Source organism: Carassius carassius, chromosome 36 (genome assembly GCF_963082965.1).
Source record: "Carassius carassius chromosome 36, fCarCar2.1, whole genome shotgun sequence".
NCBI classification, from domain to species: domain Eukaryota; kingdom Metazoa; phylum Chordata; class Actinopteri; order Cypriniformes; family Cyprinidae; genus Carassius; species Carassius carassius.
In genome coordinates this window covers 29599769-29624759 of record NC_081790.1, presented here as the reverse complement: position 1 = coordinate 29624759, position 24991 = coordinate 29599769, and the positions used below count along the sequence as shown (strand labels likewise).

Here is a 24991-nt window from a genome sequence, read left to right as displayed (position 1 = left end):
AAGTCTTGTATTTGCATTTCTGAGCATTTTCCTTTGTTTAGCCGGCCTGTTATGACTTTATCTGTACCTCGTGTTTGACTCTCTGCTGCCTGCCCCGACTTTAAGCCTGATTACTGATGACAATTGTGTTTGCCCTCTGTTACTCATGTTTGAGCATTGCTTGTTTGACCACAATTTTTAATAAAGCCTGCTTATAGATCCCACTTTGAGTGATGCATTGTTACAATAACAAAGTTCATGTTCAAATTAAACAAAATATTTGAAACAAAGGTTTGTATTGTTTTATATATTACTACTAAACCACTAACCCATCTAGGAACCACTATACTAGGAACTACAATAAATGTTTTTGCAATTAAGGTGTAAAATTTCATTGCAATTAAATTTCGACACACAAATGATGTTAGTAGCTTATTTATTTAAACACATTTTGAAAGCAAACCACTTATTCATAATATTTTGAGGTATATCTTAGCACAATATCTGTAAAAAAAAAAAAAGTCCACTGATTTGATGTTTGCATTGTTTTTAGATGCTGCATTATTTCTAGTTCCCTAATTTGTGACGTTCTGACTCTTGTTCTGACTCTTGTACTGAGTCTCAGATTTTCTGGATTTGGAATATTCTCAAATCAGTAACAGACATGAAATTACAAAGAAGCACCACAGAATAAATCTTACATTTTAGATTTTCACTAATCTTTTTGCTAGCTGATTTAGTGAAATTATCTTCATATAAAACCTTTCTAAATGGAAGCGCTCAGGTTTACGTCGTGTGTAGATCTTCAGGGTTTGGTTGAGTTTTAAGATGATGAATGAAACACTGAGAGCCAAGCTGAAAGGTCACTCGAGACTGACTGGAGTAGATGGGAAGTCTTTGGCTCGTTCAGGAAAGGAAACAAAAACTGCGTCATCAGGATCAATCATCAGAACATCTCCATTCTTGCTCTCATCTTTCACGAGAACAAGAAAAGCCTTGGCAACAACATCAGCCCTGCGATGAAAACACAATTACAAAGTGTTTCAATTTTTATGTTAAATTCAAACCCTTGCTTTATCTGTTTCGTATATCTCCCCGAATATGAAGGATTGTTAACTCACTCCAGACAGCCGTGCTTCTGCATCATTGTCTCTGTAATTCCCTTCAGTGGTAAGAAACTTCCGATATGCTCTTCTGAACTCATGGTGGACAGAAGATTGGTCTTCACAAACCACGGACAGAGAATGTTGATCCTCACCCCATAGTTAGACAGCTTGGAAACAGCCTGTTGATGAGCAATTTGAGAGAAAAAAAGAAAAAATACTTTCTCTCTTTCACAAAAAAGCTGTGATGCTTGATATGGAAAATACGTACTGCCATGGCACGGCTGAATCCCACCACACCGTGTTTGGTTGCAGTGTAGATGGGTGCCATCGGGAAAGGCCCCAAACCTGCAAAGATACAGTTCACAGAATAAATGGAAATTCTGCATCATTACGTACCTCATGTTGTTACAAAAATATTCTGTGTTTTTTGGGGGTCCAGAGCAATGTCGGACCCCATTGACTTACACTGTAAGGACAAAAGCAGATGACATGAGGTAAATTAATAAATGATGAGAGAAGTTCTGTTTTTAGATTGAGTGTAGAAATTCCTTATAGGTATAAGAAAGTCTTCACAGTTTTTCTCAGTTGCTTTGGATCCGGTCTCAAATGAGAGTTTTTTTAACAGTAGTTCAGATGTCTGAAGCTTCTTGTTCACATCAGATTTGAGTTTCCTGTTGATTAAGGCAAATTGCATGTGCTTTGGCACGTGTGCTAATGAGTAATCCACAATTTGCACAATAACTAAATACAAGTAGCTTGATAAAAAAAAAAAAACGGATTAGTCGATTCTCAGCGAGATTGTCAAAATCTTCCAAATTTATGTTCCTCTTCAGGAACTCGAGCTGCGTCAAATGCGCTTTGGGGAACGCGCCCAGCGTGAGCGACTCTGAATATGATATCTAATCCGTCTTATAGAAGAGCGTGACGTCACCCGCCAGATCTACCCGAACTCCAGGTCCGGAATCCCGAGTGCTGCGGTCCTTCCCCGAGTGACGGCCGTGACGCACCGCCTTTTTTTCTCCGAGGAGATTAAAACGGAGGGCGTTGATGAGCTCGCAGTAGCACAAACATAAGCTGCATAAACATCAGTTGCACAGACAAACAGTTACACAAGCATCAGTTTCACAAATATATTATGCCTAACTGTATAACGAGCAGCATTAATGAGGAGCGCAGCTCACGCAGTCAGCTCTCGAGACAAAAAATAAAATAAGGGGGCTGACTGTGCTTCTCGCATATCTAAGGACGGGGCGAAGACGGCTCTGCCTATCTCCACCCGTATTCCCTAGATTTAGAGTTCATTCTCGAGGTTCGGAAGCACGCGAAGCGGTTGCTTCCCCCTCTGTGAACTCACAGCTGCAGCTACTTATCTCTGAGGAGATTAATATTGTTTGTGTGACTAAGCGGCTCGCGTGTTGCCGAGGCAATGCGTGTACTACATCATTTTCAGTTTTGATGTAAATCTTACCAAAACCACACCGTCTTTACTCGTCTGATTGGTTAACTGCATTAATTCTGAGGAATTAAATTCAGTATCTATCTGACTATGAGAAGTAGATATGAATTATACCAACAAGGCAGACCGTGTTTACTCGTCTGATTGTTTGTTTGCATTAAATTCTGAGGAATATAATGACACTTATCTCACTCTGAGAAATTATATATATACTGGAGGGGCTGCTGGGCGGGAGCAGCCCTCTCAGTCTTTAGTCAGAGCGTTGCCACCCGCGCTCCCCCTGCGTCGGGACCGGAGGCTGAAGCAACGCTCTGAACCAGGGTTTTCCCAGCCTAAGGCGGATCTGAGGGCCGTACCTCAGGCTGTGAGGCCCTCGGTTAAGAAGTCCTGATATGTTTCGGTCACGACTGCAGAGGGCGGCCCCTACTGGGGTGGAGCGGCGTACACTGCATTACACGGTGCCCGTCTCGCCTCAGCGCCCTCTGGGGGCCGGTCTGCCAACCCTGCCAGTGTTCCAGGGCGCAGCGGTCCCCAGCGAGCATCGTTCTCAGTATTTTCCGCCCGTGCGCGTAGCGGGGCTGAGACGCTCGCTGCCCCTGCGGGGGCCTCTTACACCAGAGGTCAGTCTCGAGAGACTGATTCCCTTAGTAGATTATTTAGCAGTGTGAAAACTACTGCCAAATGTATCTCAATGGGTCCTGCACACAGTAGAAAAAGCTACTGATTTAGTTCGGCTCTGCACCGCCGATATTCAACGGGGTTATTCCGATGATAGTCGGCCCCGGGCAGGGTCTGGTTATGGAACAGGAAGTGAAAACCCTATTAGAGAAGGAGGCCATCGAGGTGGTCCCTCCTCAGGACAGGGAGTCCAGGTTCTACAGCCGGTATTTCACAGTTCCAAAGAAGGATGGGGGGTTGCGTCCGATTATGGACTTGAGGGTCTTAAATCGTTCAGTTATAAGATTGAAGTTCAAATGCTCACGATCAAGCATGTTGTAGGCCAGATCAGGTCCGAGGACTGGTCTGTCACATATATCTCAAAGATGCATACTTCCACATTTCCATCCTTCCACAACAAGGGAAGTTTCTGAGGTTCGCTTTTGGGTGGCGAAGCCTACCAATATCGAGTACTTCCTTTCAGCCTTGCACTCTCACCCCGCAAGTTCACAAAATGTGTAGACGCGGCTTTGGTTCCCCTGCACAGGCAGGGCATCCGCATTCTCAACCACATCGACGATTAGTTGATTTTAGCTCAGTCAGAGCAGGTTGCGGCTCGGCATCGAGCCACATTTGGGGGAGCTGGGTTTGAGACTGAACGCCAAGAAGAGTGTACTTTCTTCGGTTCAGAGAACCACCTATCTAGGCATAGTATGGGATTCGACCGCAATGCAGGCACGATTGTCCCCTGCTCGTATCGAGTCGATCCTCATCTCAGTCGAGAGAGTCAGAGAAGGCCAGTCACTTACTGTCAAACAATTCCAACGTGATACCTCTTGGCCTGCTGTACATGAGACCCCTACAGTGGTGGCTCAAGACCAAGGGATTTTCCCCGAGGCGCAATCTACTTTGCACTATCAAGGTCACGCGGCGCTGCCTCCGTGCCTTAGACATGTGGAAGAAACCTTGGTTCTTGAATCAGGGCCCGGTGCTGGGAGCTCCTTGTCGCCGTGTAATACTAGTGACGGACGCATCTCTAACCGGCTGGGGTGCAGTCATGAGTGGCCACCCTGCCCGTGGTCTGTGGAGCAGTCGCCATCTAACATGGCATATCAATTGTCTAGAAATGCTAGCAGGTTATCGTGCACTGAAGCACTTCCTCCCAGACCTAAGGGGTCACCATGTGTTGGTGCGCACGACAACACATCGGTGGTCTCTTACATCAACCACCAGGGAGGTCTGCGTTCGCGCCCTTGGTACAAGCTGGCGCACCAGACCCTGGTGTGGTCCCAGAGCAAACTCCTCTCATAAAGAGCAGTATATAATCCTGGAACACTAAATATGGGAGCAGACATACTGTCGAGGCAGGGGCCGAGGCCCGGAGAATGGAGACTTCACCCAGAGGTGGTGAAGCAGATATGGAGAGTATTTGGCAGGGGCTCAGGTAGACCTATTTGCGACTCAAGAGACATCTCCTCAGAGAGTTCCTGAAGAGGAACGTCTCTAGGTTACGTATGTAACCCTAGTTCCTCGAGGGAACGAGACGCTGGGTCTCGGAGCCATACCCCCGGCACCCCTGCCGGCGCTTGCTGGTACTCGAAGCTGAAGCCAGCTGCGCGGCTCGTGCCTTTATAGCTTCCTGGTCGCTTACGTCACCCCGCCTGTGACGTCACGCTCTTCTATAAGACAGATTAGATATCATATTCAGAGTCGCTCACGCTGGGCGCGTTCCCCAAAGCGCATTTGACGCAGCGTCTCGTTCCCTCGAGGAACTAGGGTTACATACGTAACCTAGAGACGTTTATAAATATCTTTATAAATATCACAATCTTTGCCAATCAACCCAGTCTGGAAGCATATATATGGAGTTTGTCCAGCACAATCACTACCACTTATTGAACAAAGAGGAACATCACAAGCTTGACCAGCACCGGATGTAAGCCTGGTTTCTCCCAAGGTTTTTCTCTCCATTCTGTCACTGATGGAGTTTCGGTTCCTTGCCGCTGTCGCCTCTGGCTTGCTTAGTTGGGGACACTTCATCTACAGCGATATCCTTGACTTGATTTCAAATGATTGCAAATATACTATTTAAAATAAACTAATGATGACATCATTGAATTCAATGATGAACTGCCTTTAACTGGAAAATGAGTGTTTACTATTGTCATTTTGCATTATTGGCACACTATTTCCTAAGTAATGTTGTTTGGTTTCTTTGACACAGTCTGTATTGTTAAAAGCACTTTATACTGTAAATAAAGGTGATTGACTTGAGTATACACATTATATTTGTACAGTACTTTTATTTGTAGAAATGTGTTACATGTAAACTGAGAATTCACACTTGCTTGTCCTGAAAGAGCAACAGGAAGACATACGAATCTGTGGTTGTGCTGATCGCAGAAGACAACAGAGTGTGTGAAGACGAATAAGCATTGGTGAATTTTCAGTTTACATATAACACATTTCTGCAAAATATTTGTTCTGTATGGAAATGTTTGTGTACTACAGTTTTTCCCAATACATTTTATCTACTGTTCTGTTGAAATCTGTATCTAATATCTAAAATGCTGTAGTATAGAAAGCCTTCAGTCAAAAAAGGAGGAAAACAATTGCATATAACAAAATGAAATTTGCATGTAACATGAACTGAAAACTGCATGTCTAAAGTATAAAATGTCAATGACAAATATAACATAAAATAAAACGAAATTTGCATATAACAATTTTTTTATTATTTTTTATTTTGGTGGCCCTGGCAAACTCAGTGACAAAATAACTACGTTTGGAAGCATGAATTAAATGTTTTTGATGAGTTACTAGTAGAGTTCTCATGTTACAGCAAACAGTTGTGACATCTGCACTCACTGTTGTGTTTGAATGTCAAAAAATGTGCCAAAGCAATTGAAAATTGTAAAGTTGTAATTATTTAATCTGTGTTTATTTTAAATAGAGACTGTATCAAACCTGCCATAGATGAAACATTGACAATGACTCCTCCATTCCCACCATTTTCCTTCTTCATATGTTCTAGAGCGAGATACGTTCCTCTGACCACTCCACCCTGAGATGAGCACAAAACACCTTCAGCTGAAGCAGATGGAGAGATAGAGACAGACAGAGAGAAAGAGAGAGAGAGAGGCAGAAACACACACAGACAGACACACACATACCTGTACACACAAACAAACAAACACAGACAGACCGACACAAACAAACACAGACAGAGACAGACACAAACACAGACACAAATAAACACAGACAGTCACAAACTCAGACAGACACAAACAAACAAACATAGACGCAAATACAGCCAGATGCAAACAGACAGACACAAACAAACACAGACAGAAAGACAGACACAAACACAAAAAGATAAACACAAACAGAAACAAACAAACACAGACACAAACAAAGACAGACAGATAAAAAGACAGACACAAACACAAAAAGACAGACAGAAACACAGACAGACACAAACAGATAGACACACACACACACACACACACACACACACAGACAAACACATACAGACATACAGACACAAACAAACAAAGATAAAAAAAAAAAAGTGAAGTGACATACAGCTAAGTATGGTGACCCATACACGGAATTCGTGCTCTGCTTTTAACCCATCCAAAGTGCACACACACACAGCAGTAAACACACACACACACACTGTGAACACACACCCAGAGCAGTGTTCATCATTCATGCTGCGGCGCCCGGGAAGCAGTTTGGGGTTCGGTGCCTTGCTCAAGGGCAGCTCAGTCGTGGAGAGAGAACTGTACATGCACTCCCCCCACCCACAATTCCTGCCGGCCCGAGACTTGAACTCACAACCCTTCGATTGCGAGTCCGACTCTCTAACCATTAGGCCACGACTTCCCCGAAACACAGACAGATACAAACAAACAGACAGACAAACACACACACACACACGCACACACACACAGAGACACACACACACACACACACACACACACACACACACACACACACAGAGACACAAACACTGACAGACAGACTCATACCAGGTTGATTGCAATAGTTTTTTCCCAGTTCCTTTCATTGATGATTCCTGCGTTGTTGCACAAAATGTCTATGCGGCCAAATGTTTTAACAATTTTTTCCAAAACTCCTGTAAGGGAAAACATGAAAGCATTCAGAGCATACCCACAATCTCATTTTCTGCTCTTATAACGTGACTTGAGTAATAGCAGCATTGTGATACTGTAATTCATATCAATCTGAGTGTCATGTAATCATCCCCAGACAATAAAACATCTCTTAAATCTTCAAAAACCTTTAAAATCTTCCTCTGATGTGACGTCGGCTGAGTAAAATTCAGTCCTTCCCCGTCCATACTCCTGATCAAGTGTGCTCTTCAGTTCATTTCCCAGCGATGTATTCACATCGATTAAAGCCACCTGTAATCAAATGAATCTGTGAGAGCTATACACTGAGATTCAGAAGTCTACAGTAAAGCAGAACAAGTGACTTAGTGTCCCTCACACATTTTAATTCAATCAAATCAACAAAATTCAATCAAATCTGACGAACAGGAACAGTTCCGTTCTTTAAAACGCTTTTCAACTTTGACACAATTTGACGCCCATCTTTCTAATCGATGACAGTTGTTTGTTTTTTTCAACAGACTTAGATCTAAATTTTGATGAAGATAAATTATTTTGCTTGTTTACTTTTTCAACGCAACAAGGTTTTATAAACGGTTAACGCCTCTTTATACTTTATTAAAATAGGCTATACATTATCTGCATCACCTTTAAAATTTTCCTAGACATTGTCAAACGATCTTATTGTGCATATAGATACTTGTCTTGATCAATGTTCAACCTGCTTTTTTTCTGCATCGCAAACTCGTGTAGCCTATTATTTGTCGTTCTAGCGCGCGCGTTCCTTGCGATGCGGCGCGTTGAAGTCCTGACGCGAGACAAACGTCACAACAGCCTTTACAACACTGTATCGTTGAATTCCGCTACTTGTCGTTAATACAAATATAAGCACAAAAGGTCTATATATATATATATATATATATATATATATATATATATATATATATATATATATATATATATATATATATATATATATATAGATATTTTTTTTTTTTTTTTTTTTTTTTTTTTTTACCTTTGCCCCGTTTTTTAGGAGTATTTCGACAAAGCTTCTGCCCAAACCCTGAGCTGCTCCGGTCACCACAGCCACTTTCTCCTTCAGATCCATCACAACACACACCTGTCACAGAAACCAGAAAACAGCAGCACTAACGGTGTCTAAAGACGATCTGTTGAATAACTAACAGTGACCAGAACAGAGGCGGGAGGAGAAGTGGGAGGAGTTACACAAACCCACTCACACACACACACACACACACACACACACACTGTATATAGCGGCTCTGTCACAGATGTGTGAGGAAACGCGTGTCAATGTGTTCTTCTAAAAACATTTTAATAAAACCTGTGTTCATTGTAAACATCGTGATAGGTTTGTCAAAGCATCCTGGACACACAGTTCCTCTGGATTGAGTCTGTCTCAGTTTGTTCTGTTTCTTCATGTCACTCCAGACAGACTGATGAGGATCAGATCACACACACACACAAAAAGAAAAACTCACTATTATTACAATTAATGGTAAAATGAATGTTTGCAAATGTTAATTGTTATTTCCCACTGACACACTACAGCAAAAAATAGAAATAACTGACTTAAAACCATTTTTAACTGCTGGAAATGATATTTATGGCCACTATTGTATGTAAAGTCACATATAATGCATTGCACAGTAATGATGCTTTCACCATCTGGTAAATCACACATGTTAAAGATCATTTCCAGACAACAGATGAGATCATGACACTTAAAAAGTCTACAAACTTTTAAGAACTTCCTCCAATGACACATTGGTTGCATTAACCCTTTCTGTGCTTCTTCCTGCCTGATTACTATACATCCTGTGTGTACAAACCAGTGTGTCCGAGACTCATGCCATCTCACAGAAACCGAGCCTCAGCCGTGAGTGATCATCCACTTCCTGGAAAGAGAGCAAACAAGAGGCTTGGTGATGATAATTAACAACAGACCTGACGTGTAAGGAAGAGGAAAGAAACAGTCATTTTGAGCCCTAAGAGACTGCTTTAGATAGAAGTGTCTGACAAATATGCAAATCTGAATGTAAATTAATGAAATGGGATTTGAATTGAAACACCATACCTAGATTGTGTTGATTGAGAAGAGAGCAGTTCAAATAAAATCACACAACACAACTTTTGAAACAGTGCACAAATAACAACATCAGTTTGGTTTATTATTATAACGTGACTTTTAATCATCTGCTATACTGTAAATGTACAAGGCACACACACACACACACACAAATATAATTAATCTGATAGAAAATCAGTGGAGGTCTATGTAATGTTCCCACTACAGTAAGATGTGTGTGTGTGTGTGTGTGCGCGAGAGCTAGATTATACAGAATGTTTATTATGATTAGTACATATATTATAGTTAGTTTTCATATTAACCTTCGTAAGAAATATCTAACCAATTAAAACGCATTTGAGAAATGTTTCTAAATAACGTCTCACAGATGATTCATTGCAACCGTTCTTTCTATTTCAAAATTAAAAATTACTAAAAATGTCATTTACGTCTTTGTCGCGGTCTTCTTGGAGGCAGCTGTTTGACCAATCAGCGCTTGCGCTCGTGTGACGTCGGTATGACGTATTTATGAAAAATGGCGGCTACGCGCAGCAGTGAGTTCGGCGATTTGGTTCAAATTAAAAAGCAACTTATTTCTATTACAGCGCAGTGTAAGGAAAGAGGACTCGTCCACAGTGTGAAATGGTAACGCAGATTCTATTTATAATTCAACACATGTGACGAATACAAACCGTTATTATATTACACATCTTAATGTGTGAGCGTTCGTTAGCATGACAGCTAGCATCATGAAATACAGAGATATTAGATCTGTTGAGAGTATCATACACTAACTGTTCTCTGACAGTATCGTGTAATGTGACACTTGCTATAATAACACACACTGTACTCTCTAAAAATATGCCTTGGGATATAAATATGTAAATACACTCCTCATACTCCCCTCTGTCCTTCACTAACAATGTTTTGATGTATGTTACTGTGTACATGTTCAGTGTTGTTTAAAATTAAACATTTCTGTCCGTAGTTTACTATAGACAATGTCTTCTGAAAGGTTAATATATGACGAATTTGTCATGAAGAAGCTTCTAGCTTTCATTCTAATATGATGATTTATTATTTTATTTAGCAAAAGTGATGATACAGACATTTATGCTGCTACAAAAGATTTCTATTTCAGATAAATGTTGCCCTTCTATTCCTCAAAGAAACATGAACAATGATACGCCGCTGTGATCAGCATTGATGATAATCAGAAATGTTTCTTGAGCAGTTAAACATCATATTTTCATGATTTCTGAAGATCATGTGACACTGAAGACTGGAGGAATGATGCTGGAAATACAGCGGAGCATCACAGAAATAAATTACACTTTAACACAGATTCACACAGAAAACAGCTGATTTAAATAGTAAAAATATTTCACAATATTCCTGTTTTTTGCTGTATTTCTGATCAAATAAAAAAATTCTGGTGAGCAGAAGAGACTTATTAAAAAAACTTTACAACTCTTCCTGATCAAACACTTGTGACTGGTAGCTTATGCAAATGAAAAGAGGTTTTATAATCGTTCTTCATGGTGTAAAAACAACAATAAACCCATCGTTTGTGTTTCAGGGCATCTGAGCTGGCGTTTTCCTTGGATCCGCTTCCTCTGAAGGAGATCCCTCCAGCGCCGGAGCTCACCGAGGTCCGTCTGAAGCCCTCGCTCTCAGTGAACAGACAGAGATAGAGACACGTGTGTATAACAGACATGTCTTCTCTCTTCCAGGAGGACGCTCGGGACCTGGATGCCCTGTGTCTGGCCAAATCATACTTCGATCTGAAGGAATATGACCGAGCTGCATACTTCCTCCGTGGCTGCCGGAGTCAGAAAGCATATTTTCTCTACATGTATTCGCGCTACCTAGTGAGATATTTCACTCTTGTTTTTTTTATGTGAATATTTTAGATCTGTTCTCTTACGAGATGAAATGTGAAGAAAGCAATATCCTTCTTTATTCTCTCAGTCAGGTGAAAAGAAGAAAGATGACGAGACGGTCGACAGTCTGGGTAAGAGTGAGCGTTTTTAACCTGGGAGAGATGGTTTCCACTCTCTCGTCTTCATCAGCATGTGTTTGGTTGTGTGCAGGTCCTCTGGAGAAGGGTCAGGTCCGAAACGAAGCCCTGCGAGAGCTCAGGGTGGAGCTGAGCAAGAGACACAGCGCTGGAGAGCTGGACGGGTTTGCGCTCTATCTGTAAGCATCACATTAGTTCTCAAGTACTGGGTCGTGGCCCAGAAACAGAGTGAAGGTCTGTCCTGATTGATTGAGTACTGAGCAGAAAATATCTGAGAACCACTGGTTGTAAAAAAGCAGCGATCTTCTGGAAGATTTTTTTTCCAGGATGCACATCAGTCTGTTTTTCTTGATTTTTTGACACACCGCACATAAAGTATAACTGGGTCAAAGACATTAAGATGTCCACATCAAAAGAAATTTGCAAAAGTGATTTTATGTCCGTAGAAAGAGCATTACATGTGAGTAAAGGGTCTACTTTTAAGGCTCCGACAAGTTTTTGGAGGGAAAAATGTCCAAATTTGGTAGAAATTTCTGTAAAAATTCAAACAACATGCATATTCTGACGTGTACATATTAAGATATATAAAAGAATAATGGAGCATATTACATTTCATTGGGTTTTAAATGAGTGGAAAAGTCTTACTGACAAATGGCCGAAACTTAGGATGTTGGGACATTTTAACAAAAAAAAAAGTATTTGGGGTGAGAGTAATTAGTCTTTTAATATGTAATAAATGGATTTTAGCTGTAAATATGCCTGACAAGACCGTTACACCGAATGACATTTTAATGGGTCTCTTCTGTAAATCAGGGGAAAATGTATGATGTTGATTTTTTGGTCAAGAAAAACAAAAACAAAATTGCAATTAAATTAAACCAAGAACATGGTAATAAAATATGACAAGCACTCAGAGTTGAACTGTAAACATTCATAATGTCAGATTACTTTGATAGAAAGGTAGGTAATGAATTCAGCTGTTAAATTTAAGGACATAATTAGTACCAATTCAGCTCAAACAATTACAAAGCAAAGCTTCATTTAGCTCAGTTTGTGGTGTACAAAGGTTGCATTAGAAATTAAAGAAAAACATGCTTGCATCACAGTGTTTTTGGTCCCAAATTTAACTGGTAGTCCACTGTATGAAGATTTTTTGTGTATAATATGCCGCAGTAACTTTATTTTGCTGTCCTCTCTTACACAAGTGAAGTGTAGTGTCCTGCGGCCTCTAGTGAGAAAGTATCATGAGTCTGAGTAATGTGTGGTGCGTCTCTGAACGTCATCTTTATTTAGTTACGGAGTGGTTCTGCGGAAGCTGGACTTGCTGAAGGAGGCGGTGGAGATCTTCGTGGCGGCGACACACGCTCTTCCTCTGCACTGGGGATCGTGGCTGGAGCTCTGCAATCTCATCACCAACATCGAGATGGTACTGCTCCTTCTGAAGCCCACTGTGTGTAGTGTGAAACGCTGAAACAGACTGCTGTGTGTGTGTGTGTCTCAGCTGAAGTCCCTGTCTCTGCCGGAGTGCTGGGTGAGGGACTTCTTCATGGCACACATGTTCACCGAGCTGCAGATGATCAAAGAGGCGCTGCAGAAGTACCAGAGCCTCATGGAAGCAGGCTTCGCCAAGAGCACTTACATCATCTCTCAGATCGCCGTGGCTTACCATAACATACGAGGTGAGGGGTATCTGCACCGAAACCGAAACGAAGTCAGGACGCTCTGTTGTGCTTCTACTGATTGTTTATACACATGGCTACATTAGAGGTTTTAAATGTGAATATATTGCAGGGTTCGTACAGAGTGCTTAAAGTGCTTGATTTTGAAATCTAAATCATGGAAAACCCTTGAAAACAGACAAGTTTTTTGAGAAGGTGCTTGAAAAGTATGTTTGAAGGGCAGTATTTATGAAATAAGTGTAATTTCCTTCGATAAAACAATCTTTTACGCAAAATGAACGATGCAGCGTGTCTGATATAAATACAGAACAGTTTTGCTTGGTGTTTAGCAGTCCACGAGATTTCGCGATATTATTCATTGAGGTGAAAATGCGCATGTTATCTTACTAGATTTGTAACGTTAATCATGTATAAACCTATGCCAACACAGGAGAATTCATCAACATATTTCTAAATATGTGATTTCTTGTACATCACGATTCCAAAATAAAAGTCCAAACCCTCGCTCTTGAGTTTACATGTGGCCAAATATTCAGATGACATTGATTTAAACGTCCTCGAATCACGCTGTGAAGTGAAGCATTGGCGCCCTCTACAGGTGATTGTTATAACACATAATAAACTAAAGTGGATTATGTTCATATTTTGTGTAGGTTTATTACGTAGGCCTGTTTTATCAGGGTTTTTCAATATAACCATGTTATTACTTGGTTTGGATACTTTATTTGAACAAATGATTATTGCCACATTGTTTTTAAAGCCTGTTTTTCACCTGCATCACCGAAAAATATCAGATCACTAAATTGTAAAAATAATCAGCAGATTAATTGATTCCCAAAACAATTATTAGTTATAGCCCTAGATTAGTTAAAACATTTCAAAATATAACGACATTGTTTTGATCTGTGTGATTAAAAGACAAATATTTTGTTAAAAAAAAAATTCTTAAATAGTATTAAAATATTGTCTTCTTCTAATGAACCAAGTATGAGTATATCTCATGAGCTAAATGTATTGTGGTGGTGGTGATAAAGCTCATAATTTCCCAAGTGTATGATAGTTTTCAATCTACAAGTCAATCATATTCATGAAAAACATTGGTTTGAATAAGAGAAGCGATGACTTTGTCATAATATCCTTTCAAATGTTAGTTGCCACAGTCATTGCATGCTTTTGTGTTACACTTTATTTGTGCCATTTAGTTTTATTAGTTTATAAGAATTTGAGAGAAAATAACAATATAGTTTGATAAGTAAGATTTTAATGCTTGAAAACCAAAAAATTAGTGCTTGTGGGATTTTATTTAGCAGTTTCTGTACGAACCTTGATAATGTTAACATTGCTGTAGGATTTTAATTTAATACACAATTTAATGAAATCCAGTTAAGTCCTGGTTTCACAGACAAGGCTTAGATTAAATCAGTTATTCAATTTGGGACATTTTTTAAAGTGTGACAATGGTTTACCTTACAGAAGTAATTAATTCACAACGTTAGCACGCGTGTAGAAGAGAACATTAAGTGATGTGCTTCTAGTTCAAAACTACTTAATAACATCAGTCGAGTGTTTGAGGAAAAGGCGATTATCTTAATATTATCTGCTTCATTGTCTCTCCAGATATTGATCAGGCCTTATATCTGTTCAATGAGCTCCGGGAACAGGATCCTTTCCGCATCGAGAACATGGACACCTTCTCCAACCTGCTCTATGTGCGGGTGAGAGCTCTGATGCTTTCTGAATGCACGTTATACAGCTTACTATGCAGGTTTAATGCATTGACTGTGTCTGTGTGCTGTCAGAGCATGAAGCCGGAGCTCAGTTACCTGGCACACAATCTGGTGGAGATCGATAAGTACCGAGTGGAGACGTGCTGCGTCATCGGTGAGAAACCAGTCTGACACACGAGCTGTTAAAGATCTGTGGTTCATCTCTGAACACGCCTGATTCTTAACATCTGGGCCGTCTCTGGCCGTGAAATGTAACTTCTTTTGTTTTCAAGAAAATCAATGTAGTGTATTTTTGGTCAACAATATTTTTTGATTACTATTTAGGATTTTTTGGGCGATTTCATGATACTATGCAATATTTATATTTGTTTTTCATAAAACATCTAAAAATCAGGATGTCTTAAGAAATTGTCTTGTTAAAAAAAAAAAAAAAAGAATCCAAATTTAGTTAAAAAACAAGAAGAAATATCTGCAAATGGGTTTGGATTAAGATACTTTATCTTTACCCCAAATGCATCCTGATTTAATAATTGTTTGATGTTTATATTAAAAAACAATACTAAGGAAGAAAGCCATTTTTCGCAGTGTATGACTGAAGGTGTTCCCCCGACTCTTTAACATTTGTGAATCGTGTTCATGTTTTCACCAAGTCTCGTCCCATTCTGACGAAGCAGAATTGAAAACAATATTTTTAGTTCAGTTCTGACTAAAGAGGCCCAGAGGATTGTAAAGAGCTTGTTGAGAGGCTTATCATTCCTCCATGGAAGTTAACAGATGCTTGATTTCTTTCAGTTTTATTTCATTTGACAGATTCTGTGCCAAAGTTTAATAGCCCACAGCACAAGTGCATGTGCTCAAAACAGTCTGAAATCCAGTTAGCATGTGTTTGATTTCTTAAACAGGGGTGTGAGAAAATCAAACAAACTAGAAAATCCAGTTGGTTGAGGAAACTGTAAAGTAACGTATCTCTGTAATCATTTAATCTGTGTTTTGTGTCCACTCGCAGGAAACTACTACAGCCTGCGGTCTCAGCACGAGAAGGCCGCTCTGTATTTCCAGCGGGCTCTGAAGCTGAATCCACGCTGTCTGGGGGCCTGGACCCTGATGGGTCACGAGTACATGGAGATGAAGAACACCTCCGCTGCCATCCAGGCCTACAGGTATCATCCGCTCGCAGCTCAGGGATGAATCGGATCAGTCCTGTGCATCATTCACAGCAGCACACTGGAGCACATGTAACTCCGTACTGCTTCACTAAGACTTTTAGTCACATTATCAGCTTTCTCTAGAAAGTAAATGGCATGTCATACAATTACAGATCATTATTTTAGGATATAATATAACATTTATTACATAAATGCAATGTTAGAAATGTACCCACTTAAATCTTTGAATGGTTTATATCTATCTGTGTCCCTGCAGCACAGAAGCAATCATCTGTAACACAAGTATATTTGTAGCAATAGACAACAATACACTGTATGAGTCACAATTATACATTTCTCTTTTATGCCAAAAATCATTAGGATATTAAGAAAAGATCATGTTCCAGGAAGATATTTAGTAAATTGCCTACCATAAATATATCAAAACTTAATGTTTGATTAGTAATATGCATTGCTAAGAACTTCATTTGAACACATTTAAAGATGATTTTCTCAATATTTAGATTTTTTTTGCTCCCTCAGATTCCAGATTTTCTAATAGTTCAAATATTTAGACAATTAGGTAATTTTGAATTGCCAAACATTGTCCTATCTTAACTGTGTGTGTGTGTGTGTATGAATTAATACATATGGTAAATTAAATGTAATACTTGTTCTTGTGTGGTAGACATGCGATTGAAGTGAACAAGAGAGACTACAGAGCCTGGTATGGACTCGGACAGACCTACGAGATCCTCAAAATGCCCTTCTACTCGCTCTACTACTACAGAAAAGCTCATCAGCTGAGGTGAAGAGGTCTCGAGGATCATTCAGTGTGTGTTCCTCAGGTTCTGCTGACTTACTGTGTGTGTGTGTGTGTGATGGTTTCAGGCCTAATGACTCGCGAATGCTCGTCGCTCTCGGGGAATGTTACGAGAAACTGTCTCAGCAAGTGGAGGCCAAAAAGGTAAAGTGGTGACGCTTGATTTTTCTGTAGAGTGTGTGTGAGCGAGTGTGTGAGTGAGTGAGTGAGTGATTGTGTGTGTGTAGTAATGCTAACGCTCTGCTCTGGCGTCTTCAGTGTTACTGGAGGGCGTATTCGGTGGGCGATGTGGAGAGAATGGCTCTTCTGAAGCTGGCCAAGTGAGTGTGTTTTCCTCAGGAGTGTGTTGTGTTAGTGCTGATGATGCTTTCACTGAAACCATGTGTGTGTGTGTGTGTTTTCAGGCTTCACGAGCAGCTGAATGAATCTGACGACGCTGCACAATGCTACATCATCTACATCCAGGACATTTTCTCATGTGGAGTAAGTATCTGAAACCTCACACACAGAAACGCCTGACATCTACAGCAGCGTTTGACTAGTGAATGTTCTGTAGGAAGACTTATTCCCAGCTGACAATGTTCACTTCCCAGAACCGGAGTTTTTATTTTGTAGAATAGTATTTGAACGTTAATCTAACATTCCCTTATATCAGAGGTAAACCGCAGGGAAGAGCAGATGATCGCCGAAAAGTCACACGCATGAGCGTGCAGTTCAAGATCTACCTGATTATTTGCAGTCCAAGAATTCAGAACAAAAAATTCGCTGTTTGAAGATATAAAACTCTGCTATATAAAAAAAAATCAGTTGTGTAAAATTTCAAGTATTCAAGCTAAAAATGATCATAATTCAGAACTATGTTAAATGCCACATAAAATTCAGTTTTGATAAATGCTGCTTGTCAATAATTCAAATTTATACAATAGGAATTCAAATAGTTTTGTCATATAATAAACTCCATACGAGCGCATAATATTGTTTTAGTTCGCAAGTATCCAATCCGCTTTATTTATAGCACAATTTAAATAAACACAAGGTTTCCAAAGTGCTGTACACCACAACAATAAAAGACACAATAGGATAAAAAGATAAACACAATAAGATAAAAGTATTAGAATAAGATAAAACAACATGAAATTATATAAGTAAAATTAAATCAAATAAATAAATAAAATGCACTGCCCACACAACACATTTAAATCACATTAATCACGATTACCTGGAGTAAAAAGATGGGTTTTAAGCAGAGATTTAAGTACTAAATGTTCCTTCTTTATAAAGATCTTGAATTGTTAGTATACCCTTATGTTTCCACTTAGAAAAAAATACTGTGTAATCCAGCAGAAGACACATGAATGCGTGTAAAACTGGGAAGACTTGTGTGATCTGCTGAGTAAAGGTGTGTGTGTGTGTGTGTGTGTGTGTCAGGAGCAGCTGGAGCACGCGGAGGTCAGCACCGCTCTCCGGTATCTGGGTCAGTACTACTTCAAGAACAAGCTGTACGACGAGGCGTCTCTCTGCGCTCAGCGCTGCTGCGATTATAACGACGTGAGTTCCTCTTCATCATCCACTCACAACTCAGGGATGCAAACTTGTCACGGTTCAGAAAAATGTTCATTGTGAATCCAGAACAGGTCATGTGAGTGATTCGTGCAGATCTGGTGACTCTTTCCACTAGAGGTCGACCGATTAATCGGTTCTGCGGAGTAATCGGCACCGATAATATCGGCCAGTGTGCTTCAGCCTAGCTGTATTATCGGTAAAATAAACTATCAGTAGTTTCTACAGTACCTGAAGTACCAAATCAGTTCTGTTCCCGCTCAAATACAAGTGCTTTCAAACTGGTTTTCCAGGTCTGTGAAACAAATTCAGCTCAAGTGCTACTCAAAACTGGCCTAATCGTGTTCCTGGGTAAATTGGCTATCAAAATTGCTCCAAAATCATGATCCAGTGGACCCTAAAGGCCCGTTCACACCAAGCACGATAACGATAAAGATAACGATAAAGATAAAGATATAGTTCTAAAAATCTTTCTCAATATTAAAGAATAGCAGAGCCCACAATACAACTATAACGATAAAGGCACAGAGAAACGGTATCGTTGGAATCATTTTCAGAACGATTTTTTCCCAGTGTTTCCCAAACATTGACATCCAATCAGAATCCACCCTGCTATAACAAGCTCGAGGATTTAAAGCGGCAGATGCACATGCGCTCAGAATAAACAGACGATATCGTTCACTGGTGTGGACGCTAATATAGTTATCTTTATAATTATCATTCTTGGTGTGAACGGGGCTTAAGTCTCTTTCCAGGATGTTCCACATCGGGTGGAATTGCATTACACCAACAGGAACAGTATAGAAGCAGTCCAATTGTGTATTTGTGTGTGTGCTCCGGTTTCGAATTACAGATGCAGAAGTTTCTACATTTATGCTTTTAACCTAAATGTTGAGTATCACAGCCAATCACAGGCATCTCTGGAAAGCATTGACCAATCAGAGCTGTTTACTGTTGGTTAGTCAGAATCCATCACTTTCTTCATCTCCTGATGAGTTTGCATCTCTGAGAACTAAAACAGATGACAGGAAGATTTACTGCATATTAAATATTACTTCTGGTCAACACTAACTAGATCTAGTAGAACTTGCAGACGAACATGTTTTCAGCATATGGTTGAAGGTTGTTAACATCCTGCATGTTGTCGGAACCTTTGAACTAAATTAGTTTAGTGTTGCTAGCATGTTTTAATATTGCCAGAATGTTTTAGCACTTGGCTAGCATTAGTTATCATGTCATTGGCATGTTTCAGAATCTGGCTAGTATAATTACACGTGCTGCTAGCATGTTTTAACATTGTTACATCATCTTTGGATGTACGTAGATGACAGCATGTTTTAGTATTTTTCTAAAAGTTGAGGTAACTTAACTTTTTTTAACACTGTTAACATGATTTAGCATTAGCATGTTTTAACATCAAGTAACATCAAGGCAGGTTTTAACGTTTTTCTATAAGCTGATGGAATGTAAACGAATAAAGATTTTGCTCGCATGTTTTAATATCATTAGCATATTTCAGGGTGTTTTTAGATGATAACATGTTTTAACCTTTTTTAAAGTTGATACAATGTTGTAAACATGTTTATAGGATGTAGTTGTAGTTTTTTCTCTTTAAGTTAAAAGTATGCTATCATGTTGTTAGCAGGTGTAATAAATTGGTAGAATGTTTCTAGGAGTTGCTGGGATGTATTAAGATTGTTACCGTTTTTTTGTTGTAAGAAGTTGGTAGTACGGTAACATGTTGTAACACGTTAGCATATCTTGACAGACAGTTAGGTTAAAGGCAGAACAGATTACTTGTGTTGGTTTAAATTTGAGTGTGTACTACTGTGATAGAATCACTGCACCATGGAATAAAGAGGCACTTGTGATTATTAGTGGTGTAACCTGTGGAACTGGTTGCTAATTTTTGGTTTTCAGGCGCGAGAGGAAGGCAAGGCTTTGTTGAGGCAGATCTCTGCGGTGCGTGAGCAAGGAGAGCCTTCCTCCACAGACCTGACTGTGCCCTGCGTCTTCAACCCGCTGTCTAACAACACCACACCCGTCAGGAGAGTGTCTCCGCTCGACCTGTCCTCCGTCACACCCTGACACACCTCTACACACTGTAAATTACACCGCTGCCTGCTTTAACAAATAAACTGGTCCAACATTGAACGTTGAGTGTTTGATTACAAATCGCACCCATATTTTACAGTGGAAAGACATCCAGAAGTGACAAACCAACATCTTCAACCAAAGAGACGTGCAAAATGTGCAAAAAAAGGAGCCAAAGCAAGAATATAGTGCTAAAATCTGCATTTGCCCATTTACAAACACACTAAAGAACAAGACTTGTGTGTGTTTGGTAATAACGCTTACTCATTCTCAAACGCTTTGAAACCGATAAAGTGGCAACCATCAAAGAGTTTGGAATGTAGGTTACTATCTGGAATCAATACTTCTATATTGCTTCTACTTTTTTGATTTGGTTTACATAACATACAAAATAATAATAATAAACAATCAGCATGTAGTTAAAATAAAACCGGTAATCGCCTTTGCTCTTCAAATGACAGTTTCACAATGAAACAAGTTTAAGAGCAAAGAGCCATCTGACACACACTAAAATAATTAACGCACAGCTAAACGTGGATTATTGCGATAATACCATGGTCACTTGTCAGCACTGATAATGATGTTTACAGTGGAACGTGTGACCGGAAGGGTCAGCTACAACTCGTTAGCTTTAGCATTCTGCCCGCTTCAAATCAGACACAGATGAAAGAGTGCAGTGAGATCACATTTAGATGAATCAGTGTTTCGACCGAACGCTTGCTCTGCAGACTGCAGCTACACACCCAGCATCTGGAGCTCCTTAAGCTTCTACAACACACACACACACACACACACACACACACACACACACACACACACACACACACAGTCAGTGTCAGGAAACAAGCTCATTACTGGAGATCAGGTCTGACTCTGTGCCATCAAGCGCCCCCCGGAGGAGCAAACAGGATCTTCATCTCACACGCAAACTAAGGTCTCCATCCAGTCAGGGAAGACCTTTTTAAGCAAAGAAAACTTTTGACAATTTGGGGGCGGAAACCAAGGAGGGCACTGACCCTCTTATGATTGGTCACTTTCACACAGGGACAGCCTTGTACCTTGATTGACAGCTCTCATTACAGGAAGCAGGGGGTCAAAGTATCTGACGGAGTTCAGTCATTCAGTTAACACTGCACAGTGGACGGAATGTGGATTTTTCTACTCTTAATAATTCATTTAAAGTTAAATGGATAAAAACATTTTTAAACAACCCTACATCCTGTTGGATTTTTATTTCAAATCATATATTTAATTCTGCTGGAGGTTTACATTTTCTATTGCGCTGCAACTTTGACATCTCTTAAAATAACTTTATCTTTATCTTGTTTTCATAAACAGGCTTTAATAAGTTGGTCACTTATATATAATTATAATTTTTCTCCACATAGCTACTTTATTTGGAATAATAAAAATATTAGATATAAAAATAAATCTCTTTTTTTCCACAATTGGTTTGATAAAAATATACTTTTAGTCAGGCAACTTTTAGATGATCGTGGTGTTCTTTTTACTTATGAACAATTTATGCAAGACTTCTCTTTTCCAGTCCCCCCAAGAGACCATGCCAGGCGTAAGTGATATTGATATATGATGGGGGCTGTGTGTTTGACAATGTAGCAATTTAATCTGAAATGTGTTTAGAACATGTAAGTAGCTGACATAAGCTAATCAACCTTAACTAGCAGGTTTTAGGCTAGCGAGCTAGCAAACTCAGCAGGGGCTAACGTTAGGTTTTTATTTCTTTATTTTTTATTTTTTCACCTTGTTAAGATCAGATATATGAAGCTGTATATTGATTCAATTTCGTATGTTAAAATTGTAATTTGACAAAATGTTAATAAAAACCGTTAGGTGTCTCTCAGCAAACTAGCGTTTTAGTCAGTGCTGCATGTGTAAAACAAAACGTAAAGTATGGCCAGTGCAAGACCACAGGAAACAGATGATTCTTCTGCACAATCTGACTTTGCTGCAGTCTGGAATTGAACTACTGGTTTCGTCTGGTCAGAGGAGAACTGGCCACCCAACTGAGCCTGGTTTCTCCCAAGGTTTTTTTCTCCATTCTGTCACCGATGGAGTTTCGGTTCCTTGCCGCTGTCGCCTCTGGCTTGCTTAGTTGGGGTCACTTCATTTACAGCGATATCGTTGACCTGATTGCAAATAAATGCACAGACACTATTTAACTGAACAGAGATGACATAACTGAATCCAATGATGAACTGCCTTTAACTATCATTTTGCATTATTGACACTGTTTTCCTAATGAATGTTGTTCAGTTGCTTTGACGCAATGTATTTTGTTTAAAGCGCCATATAAATAAAGGTGACTTTGACTTTTATATTATTGATCTGGAAGAATTAGAAGAGCAGTTTCATGTCTGTCTGATCCAGGTAATATAGAAAGTAATTAGTAATAAGTAATGCAACACTCAGTACAGCAATCTATTTATTCCGTTGAAGGTGTAGTCAGTAGCTACTAATGAATTAGTTTTTAAGAGTAACTTACTCTCAGCTTTTGTGGCCCATGAACTGAACTGATTGGAACTGTCTCTTTGATGTGTTTTGTGTCAGGAGCCAGTCAGCAGCTGTTCTTCTGGCACAAGCAGGTCTCGGCCCCCGGTGTATCTCTCGGCCCCCGGTGTATCTCTCGGCTCCCGGTGTATCTCTCGGCCCCCGGTGTATCTCTCGGCCCCCGGTGTATCTCTCGGCTCCCGGTGTATCTCTCGGCCCCCGGTGTATCTCTCGGCTCCCGGTGTATCTCTCGGCCCCCGGTGTATCTCTCGGCTCCCGGTGTATCTCTCGGCCCCCGGTGTATCTCTCGGCCCCCGGTGTATCTCTCGGCCCCCGGTGTATCTCTCGGCCCCCGGTGTATCTCTCGGCTCCCGGTGTATCTCTCGGCTCCCGGTGTATCTCTCGGCCCCCGGTGTATCTCTCGGCCCCCGGTGTATCTCTCGGCCCCCGGTGTATCTGTCGGCCCCCGGTGTATCTCTCGGCCCCCGGTGTATCTGTCGGCTCCCGGTGTATCTCTCGGCTCCCGGTGTATCTCTCGGCCCCCGGTGTATCTCTCGGCCCCCGGTGTATCTCTCGGCCCCCGGCGTATCTCTCGGCCCCCGGTGTATCATCTCTATTTATGAGCATTGTTGGGGATGCATTACAATACTGCGTTACTCTAAACTAATTGTGTTACTTAGTTACTTTTTATGGAAAGCAATGCTTTAGGTTAGAGTACTTTTTGTATTAACTGGGCTGGACTTAAAACAAAGTTACTTTTTACAAACTGTAAAACAAAGTTAGTGGTGACTTGCTTGTGATGTGTTGTTTGATAGTGTACCATGAACACTCAGATTGTAGTGGAACGTCTTAAGAAGCTCATGTCCAAGTGAGGAAGAGACAGAGACAGATCCAGATGCTGAGTCTCAGACAAACTCAAGCATGCAGTGAACAATTTACAAAGACTGGAAGGAAGAACTTTCTGTCAGAACTCAATGAATGTATTGCTACATAAACACAATTTGGGTTTGAAACCATGAGCGATGACTGGAAAGAGAGCGCAACGTAGAGTTTCAATCACATGCATTGATTATTTAGAATAATTAACATCAGACCTTACATTTAATTTCATCTTTATATATAACAGCCGTTTCTAAACAGGATTCTAAAGCTCGAAGAATAATGTTAGGGTCAGTTCTTCGTAATATATATATATATATATATGTGTGTGTGTGTGTTAAAGAGTAATGTATTTCTGTGATGCTCCGCTGTATTTCCAGCATCATTCCTCCAGTCTTCAGTGTCACATGATCTTCAGAAATCATGAAAATATGATGATTTACGTCATTTCTTATTATTAGAAGTATTGAAAACAATTAATGTTTTTGTGGAAACTGTCATGTTTATTCAGGTTTGTTTAGAAGAACTTGCATTTTTTTTTAAATATAATTTTTGTTACAATACAAATGTCTCTTTCGATCAATTGAAAAAAAAAAATCTTTAAAAAACAAAAAAGTTACTGGACAACCAACTTTTAAAAAGTAGCATGTGATGAAATGTACTAACAATTCTATTATATTTATAAATGTATGGGTATATCAAAATTTCATTTTTATATGCAGTGAGCAGAAAGTCAAGGCATAAGGTCCTGTAAGAGAAAAACTAAGAAAACTAAAGCAATACCATAAATAATATCGCTGAGGCAAAAACAAGACAAATATTTACAAAAAATATTTATTTACATGACATAAAATCTAAGAAAGTGTAGCTGTGTCTTCACGAAGAGACTCAAGCAACAGACTGTAAATCACATTTCTGAAAGGCTGCGCTGAGAGACGATCAGAAGTTGAAGTCTTCACAGGGAATCGGTCTGAACGTCACGTCTTTATTTTCCTTCAGCAGAAGATCATAGCGACACAGAGGCCTGAAGAAACACAAGACACGCGTTCAGTGACTCGCTGCATCCTGGGATAGTCTCTAAGATGTGTCCTGACGAGCATCCATTTAATCTCTATGTCTGAAGAACTGTT

General features: G+C 40.0%; 3 protein-coding genes across 3 annotated transcripts in view; 1 reads left to right on the top strand and 2 right to left on the bottom strand.

Annotated features, from left to right (window-relative positions):
* Positions 1-538: 538 nt before the first annotated feature.
* Positions 539-8460, bottom strand: LOC132117557 (15-hydroxyprostaglandin dehydrogenase [NAD(+)]-like). The gene is made up of 7 exons (XM_059526921.1): positions 8353-8460; positions 7505-7628; positions 7233-7339; positions 6166-6262; positions 1354-1430; positions 1101-1264; positions 539-993 (listed from the first exon to the last, which is right to left on the bottom strand). The coding sequence occupies exons 1-7, from the start codon at positions 8443-8445 to the stop codon at positions 843-845; spliced, it is 813 nt and encodes a 270-aa protein (XP_059382904.1). The 5' UTR covers positions 8446-8460; the 3' UTR covers positions 539-842.
* A 1453-nt stretch (positions 8461-9913) lies between these two features.
* cdc23 (CDC23 (cell division cycle 23, yeast, homolog)) lies at positions 9914-20534 on the top strand. Its single transcript, XM_059526919.1, has 16 exons — positions 9914-10071; positions 11006-11078; positions 11160-11297; positions 11398-11440; positions 11520-11625; positions 12740-12872; positions 12948-13125; positions 14743-14840; positions 14925-15006; positions 15859-16012; positions 16686-16805; positions 16889-16964; positions 17079-17140; positions 17225-17303; positions 18249-18368; positions 20301-20534. Exons 1-16 carry the CDS (start codon positions 9962-9964, stop codon positions 20466-20468), a joined length of 1740 nt encoding a protein of 579 aa, XP_059382902.1. The 5' UTR covers positions 9914-9961; the 3' UTR covers positions 20469-20534.
* Positions 20535-24686: 4152 nt separating this feature from the next.
* Positions 24687-24991, bottom strand: part of LOC132116822 (lipase member H-like) — a 13810-nt gene continuing 13505 nt past the window's right edge. The window contains exon 11 of the mRNA XM_059525687.1: positions 24687-24885. Coding sequence (XP_059381670.1) covers positions 24801-24885 — 85 coding nt within the window. The 3' untranslated portion in view covers positions 24687-24800. The remainder of the gene's footprint in view (positions 24886-24991) is intronic.

Coding starts and splice junctions, on each gene's coding strand:
- LOC132117557 (XM_059526921.1), bottom strand. CDS start 8,445: ATGGATCTGAAGGAGAAAGTGGCTGTGGTGACCGGAGCAGCTCAGGGT. Junction 7,340..7,504: donor ATCAGAGGAAGATTTTAAAG/GTTTTTGAAGAT, acceptor TTTCCCTTACAG/GAGTTTTGGAAAAAATTGTT. Junction 994..1,100: donor CAGAAGCACGGCTGTCTGGA/GTGAGTTAACAA, acceptor TTTTCATCGCAG/GGCTGATGTTGTTGCCAAGG.
- cdc23 (XM_059526919.1), top strand. CDS start 9,962: ATGGCGGCTACGCGCAGCAGTGAGTTCGGCGATTTGGTTCAAATTAAA. Junction 12,873..12,947: donor TCATCACCAACATCGAGATG/GTACTGCTCCTT, acceptor TGTGTGTCTCAG/CTGAAGTCCCTGTCTCTGCC. Junction 14,841..14,924: donor CCAACCTGCTCTATGTGCGG/GTGAGAGCTCTG, acceptor GTGTGCTGTCAG/AGCATGAAGCCGGAGCTCAG.